General features: G+C 41.7%; 1 protein-coding gene across 17 annotated transcripts in view; it reads left to right on the plus strand.

Moving 5' to 3' along the window:
• Window positions 1–6,199, plus strand: part of SCMH1 (Scm polycomb group protein homolog 1) — a 234,045-nt gene that overhangs the window by 188,841 nt on the left and 39,005 nt on the right. For all 17 annotated transcript variants that reach the window (XM_017873241.1, XM_017873244.1, XM_017873245.1 and 14 more), the window contains one exon: window positions 545–671. In XM_017873241.1, the coding sequence (XP_017728730.1) occupies window positions 545–671 (127 nt within the window). The remainder of the gene's footprint in view (window positions 1–544; window positions 672–6,199) is intronic.

A 6,199-nucleotide genomic window follows, 5' to 3' on the forward strand; every position in this document is an offset into this window, starting at 1 on the left:
GACATCATTGTAAAGGTGTGGACCAGGTAAAATTGCAGTTTTTAAAGAAGCAATAGAGATTTACTAGAGTAAGAGATTTAAGGGAAAGAAGGGCAGGTAATGAGGTGAAGAGAGAGGCACACAGAGTAAAGTTGTTTGTAGAGTTAGAAGGGTCATTTCTATTTTTTATTTGTTTCCATTTTTAAAGAGACAGTACAAAGTAATGTCAAAGCAGACTTAAACTATAGCATATTTTGCTTTTGTTTGCCCAACTAATAAGGGATCTGGAACTTCATATGATAATATTGAATCTAGTATAAAAGATAATACATTAAGCTTTGATCCTACAAAAGACCAGAGGCTTGTATATAGATTCAGAAAATGTCTACTAAGCATTTGCTACAGGTATATGTATAGCTTTAAGCCAGATGCTGTGTAGAAAACAAGGATAAAACACTATTCCATCCATAAATATATTTTTGCTTCATGGGTGAATTAAGTGCCAAGAATAGAGAATGAAAAGACCTGTCATGGGTAGCAATTTTTTCCCCATTCATTTTGACAGAGGAAACCTCGAACTTTGCTGAACCCACCACCTGCCTCACCAACAACCAGCACTCCTGAACCGGATACCAGCACTGTACCCCAAGATGCTGCCACCATCCCCAGCTCAGCCATGCAGGCCCCCACAGGTAAGAGCAGATGACAGGACTACCTGTGCACAAGCCCCAGACCTAGTGTCTGCACTTTCTTTTGTCTTACACCAGTAATTAGCGCCTTTCCACTTGTAAACCTAAGTAAAATCTTTTAAACAATTTTTATCTTTGGCATTTGAAATAATGTCAATCAAACTTAGGTAAGTTTTCTGTGAACTCAGGGATGGGGAACTAATGCAGGGACAGCACCAAGAGCTCCCTGGCCTAGTTTAGAATAATAGCCTTCCTTCCCAGTTAGGGGTGTTCCCTTCTGAGTGATCCCTTCTACCTTCCAGAATCCTCCCAGCATTCAGTAGTGGTGCCACCCTTAAAATGCATATGAAATTTCTCTGATTTTTTTTTTTACACAATCATTGATGGTGACAAACTTTGGTACAATGAAAGTAAACCTGATTTTGGAGATCAACCAATGAGTGGTTGACTCATTGCAAAATCTAGTGGATGGACTGGGTGGGTAATCATCCTGGGTTGTGCATATCTGTTCCCATTTCATAAACTGTCTATGACAGTAACTAAAATAACTATCTGCAGATATACAACCTTCCAAGGGGATAACTATAAATAAAAATACTCATTTTTTACTGTGTAAGTTAAGATAAATGTGTGAAACCCTTTTCTGTTACTCAGCAGACACTCCGTCTTCTTCTAGGAAGTCTAAGCAATTGGCATGATCCCCATGGAAGTTAGGGTTATCTTTCTCTTAGGAGTTGAGTATGTCTCTAATCAAATCCTAGAATGTAGGAGCCTGAAGGGAAGGCTCAGCCATAGTTTCTTTCCAATAACCTATAGAAGGTGACAGAACCTGCCATGGTCAGGCTGTAATAGTCTTCATTGATCATTGTGTCGCCATCTCTTGAGTGGGCCTTGATTCACTTTGTGTGACCTTGATATCACTTCCCTATCTGAGCATCAGTTTATAATCTATACAGTGATAGGATTAGTCCAAATAACCTTTATAGTCCGTTCAAATGTTAACAATAAAAGCTATCACAGACTGAATGTGATATTCCACATTTATATATTTTACCTACGTTTCATTTTTTTAACTGTAGAGAACTTTTTAAAAGGTATTTTGATTTGTATCAGTTACACACATTCATAGTTTAAAGGAATGAAGGGTCTATACAACTTACTACAAAACAAGACAAACACACTTCTTATCCCCTGTCAATTACTGTTCCCCAGAGGCAGTCACTTTCAATTTAACTGATGTTTTTATTTACCTCTGTATCTAAATAGCATGTCTATATTGCTATCTTTTTTAGTTATTTTTCCACTGACTACCCACTCTAGAAGATGAGAATTTAATTCTTCTTTATTTCCTTGCCCTTATCCACCCACACATAATTTCCCTACCCCATTTCCATGATACTATAATTTTAATTAGATCAAAATTGAGTGTTTTGTTATTATAACTAGTTAAATGCTGTTATCAATTGAGCCATGTAGTATACGATGATTACTTTTCCTTTGTTGCTCAGCATTTCATTTTCAGGGGAAATCTTGTTGATTTTCTTGTTATGTGTTTATTTTTCTGTGTACTTATTATTAATTCAACCTTAAACTCTCTTGCTACTGTGTACATCTCTCTTTATATCCAAGTACATTATATATTCTATCCGTATCATACTCTAGAAGAAATCTCTCCTGGAGCCTTCTTAGTTTCTTGAGATTCTGTTCACCTGTCTTTTTTGGTGAGGGTCTCAGTTTACTCTTTCCGAGGTCTTTGTTTTCTGTAAATCATTCTTAGATTTACATATTTAGTTTTGTATGAAATCTCTTCATTCTCTTGGAAGTTTCTCTTAATTCCCAGTACCCTAAAATTTCACCTTGGATGTATTTTCACCTACCATACTAGACACTTTCATTTTATAAAATTTTAAAAAATTGGCTGAGTATGGTGGCTCATGCCTGTAATCCCAGCACTTTAGGAGGCCAAGACAGATGGATTGCTTGAGGCCAGGAATTCAAGACAAGCTTGATCAACATGGCGAAACCCCATCTCTACCAAAATACAAAATTTTATTTTGCCAGACATGGTGGTGCATGCCTGTAGTCCCAGCTACTCAGGAGGCATGAGAACTGCTTGAACCAGGGAGGTGGAGTTTGCAGTGAGCCAAGATCGCACCACTGCACTCCAGCCTGGATGATAGTGCGAGACTCTGTCTCAAAAAAATAAATAAATAATCGTCATCATCAGTTATTTTCTTTCACTTCCTTTTCTCTATTCACTCCCATCATACCTGTTTATTCAGTTGTTGAATCTCTTTTTTTTTTTTTTTTTTTTTTTTTTTTTTTTGAGACGGAGTCTGGCTCTGTTGCCCAGCCTGGAGTGCAGTGGCCGGATCTCGGCTCACTGCAAGCTCCGCCTCCCGGGTTTACACCATTCTCCTGCCTCAGCCTCCCGAGTAGCTGGGACTACAGGCGCCCGCTACCTCGCCCGGCTAGCTTTTTTGCATTTTTTTAGTAGAGACGGGGTTTCACTGTGTTAGCCAGGATGGTCTCGATCTCCTGACCTCGTGATCTGCCCGTCTCGGCCTCCCAAAGTGCTGGGATTACAGGCTTGAGCCACCGCGCCCGGCCCAGTTGTTGAATCTCTTGACCTGGTTCTGTAGTAGTCATATCTCTGTTCTTATCCCTATTCTTTGCCTTTTGGTCAACTTTCATGAAGTTTTCCTCAACTATATCTTCCAAACTTTGTATTGAGTTTTTCATTTCTGCCATCTTGCTTTATAAATTATAATTATTTAGTACTCCAGTGGCATTTTCCAAAGTCTGTTTGGTAGAAACACCAGACCTGCAAAATGCTCTACATAAAAGGATTTTACACACATTTAGGATATTTAGTTATATACATTTAGGAAATGCTTATATTCTACTTCCCCATGGTTGGAGATTTGCATCTTGTTATCAAGAGCTCTTTTTGTTGTTCTTTGAAATTTTTTAATAGACTTTATTTATTTATTTATTTATTTATTTATTTTGAAACGGAGTCTGGCTCTGTCGCCCAGGCTGGAGTGCAGTGGCCGATGGATCTCAGCTCACTGCAAGCTCCGCCTCCCAGGTTTAGGCCATTCTCCTGCCTCCGCCTCCCAAGTAGCTGGGACTACAGGCACCCACCTCGTCGCCCGGCTAGTTTTTGTATTCTTTAGTAGAGATGGGGTTTCACCGTATTAGCCAGGGTGGTCTCGATCTCCTGACCTTGTGATCCGCCCATCTCGGCCTCCCAAAGTGCTAGGATTACAGGCTTGAGCCACCGCGCCCAGCCTAGACTTTTATTTTTTAGAGCGGTTTCAGATGCACAGCAAAATTGAGTGGGAAATACAGAGATTTCCTATATACTTGCTGCACCTACACATACATTGTCTCCCATTCATTGACATCCTCCACCAGAGTGGTACATTTCTTACAATTGATGAATTTACATTGGCTCGTTATTATCACCCATGTCCATAGTTTGCATTTGGGTTTACTCTTGGTGTTTTACGTTCTGTGGGTTTTGACAAATGTATAATGACATACATCCACCATCATGTATAATACAAAATAGTTTCACTGCCCTAAAAACCCTCTGGTCTCTGCCTATTCATCCTCCCTCCCCACTAATCCCTGACAACCACTAATCTGTTTATTGTCTCCATAGATTTGTCTTTTCCAGAATGTCACATAGTTGAAATCATACAGCATGCCACCTTTTCAGATTGGCTTCTTTCGCTTAGTATTATGCATTGAAATTTATTCCATGTATTTTCATGGCTTGATAGCTCATTTTTTTTTAGCACTGAAAAATATTTCATTGTCCAGATATTTCATAGTTTATTTATCCACTCACCTACTTATGGGAATGTTGGTTGCTTCAAAGTTTGTGCAATTACGAATAAAGCTGCTGTAAATATCTGTGTGCAGGTTTTTATGTGGACATACGGTTTCAACTACTTTGGATAAATACCAAGGAGGACAACTGCTAGATTGAATAGTAAGAGTATGTTTTGTTTTGCAAGAAACCAAAGGGGCTTCAAGATGGCTGACTAGGGCTGGGCACGGTGGCTCACACCTATAATCCCAGCACTTTGGGAGGCTGAGGCAGGTGTATCACTTGAGCTCAGAAGTTTGAGACCAGCATGGGCAACATCATGAGACCCCCATCTCTACTAAAAATACAAAAAAACAATAGCCAGCTGGGCATGCTGATGTGCACCTGTGGTCCCAGCTAGTCGGAAGGCTGAGTTGGGAGGATCACTTGATTCCAGGGATGGGGCACGGCAGAGGTTGCAGTGAGCCAAAATCACACCACTGTACTCCAGCCTGGGCGACAGAGCTAGACCCTGTCTCCAAAACAACAACAACAAAAAGATGGCTGACTAGAAGCATTTCATATGCTCACCTCCTCCACTTAGAAGAACCAAAAGAGTGTATAGACAATCATACTTCTGATATATTTTCTAAAATAGAACACTGGAATTCAACAGGAAAGTGACAGGAAACACAGAAAGCAAGCAAGGAGAAAGAAGAGAAGCAGCCCACCTGGCTGAGATTGGCTAGGAATCAGCAAGTGACTTCCCAAGGGTAAGCGAGAGACTTCTAGCAGCCCACATCCCCATGTATGGAATCATGCATGCCTGGCAACGGAAGAGCCCTTGACCTTCCCAATCCCTGAAACTGATATAGGGAGCTGCCAGAAGACCAAGAGAGGGAACTGTTCCAGGAGAGGAGCTTGCACTGGGTCACACACCCTTTCTGAGCCATTAGCAGCTGCAGTGGCGCACCATTTTCAATCCTAGCCATTGGCAGACTGCATTCTGTCCTGGGGCCTAGCAGCGCCAGGAATGAGGTATTAGGGAAAATTGTGCTGTTACTGCTCGGACTAAGGCAAAAACTGGAAATGGGCTCCCATAGGTAGGACTCATAAGTGAGGCGTGGGCTGCACCTGCCAGTTCTGTGAAGCTGGTACCACCAGGACTGAAACTGGGATGTGAACAGGGTGCAAGGTGCTGCTGGGACTTATCTAAAATGTCATTGCCGGCCGGGCGCGGTGGCTCAAGCCTGTAATCCCAGCACTTTGGGAAGCCGAGACGGGCGGATCACGAGGTCAGGAGTTCGAGACCATCCTGGCTAACACGGTGAAACCCCGTCTCTACTAAAAAATACAAAAAGCTAGCCAGGCGAGGTGGCTGGCGCCTGTAGTCCCAGCTACTCGGGAGGCTGAGGCAGGAGAATGGCGTAAACCCGGGAGGCGGAGCTTGCAGTGAGCTGAGATCCGGCCACTGCACTCCAGCCCGGGCGACAGAGCGAGACTCCGTCTAAAAAAAAAAAAAAAAAATGTCATTGCCAAACCCAAGGTCATCTAGATTTTCTCCTATGTGATCGTCTAGGAGTTTTATAGTTTGCATTTTACATTTAGGTCTGTTATCCTTTTGGGGTTACTTTTTTTCAAGAGTGTAGGTTCTGTGTCTAGGTTCACTTTTTTACATGTGAATGTTCAGTTGTTCGAGAACCATTTGTTG

The sequence above is a fragment of the Rhinopithecus bieti genome, unplaced genomic scaffold (assembly GCF_001698545.2).
Source record: "Rhinopithecus bieti isolate Rb0 unplaced genomic scaffold, ASM169854v2 scaffold_6907, whole genome shotgun sequence".
Taxonomy (NCBI): Eukaryota; Metazoa; Chordata; class Mammalia; order Primates; family Cercopithecidae; genus Rhinopithecus; species Rhinopithecus bieti.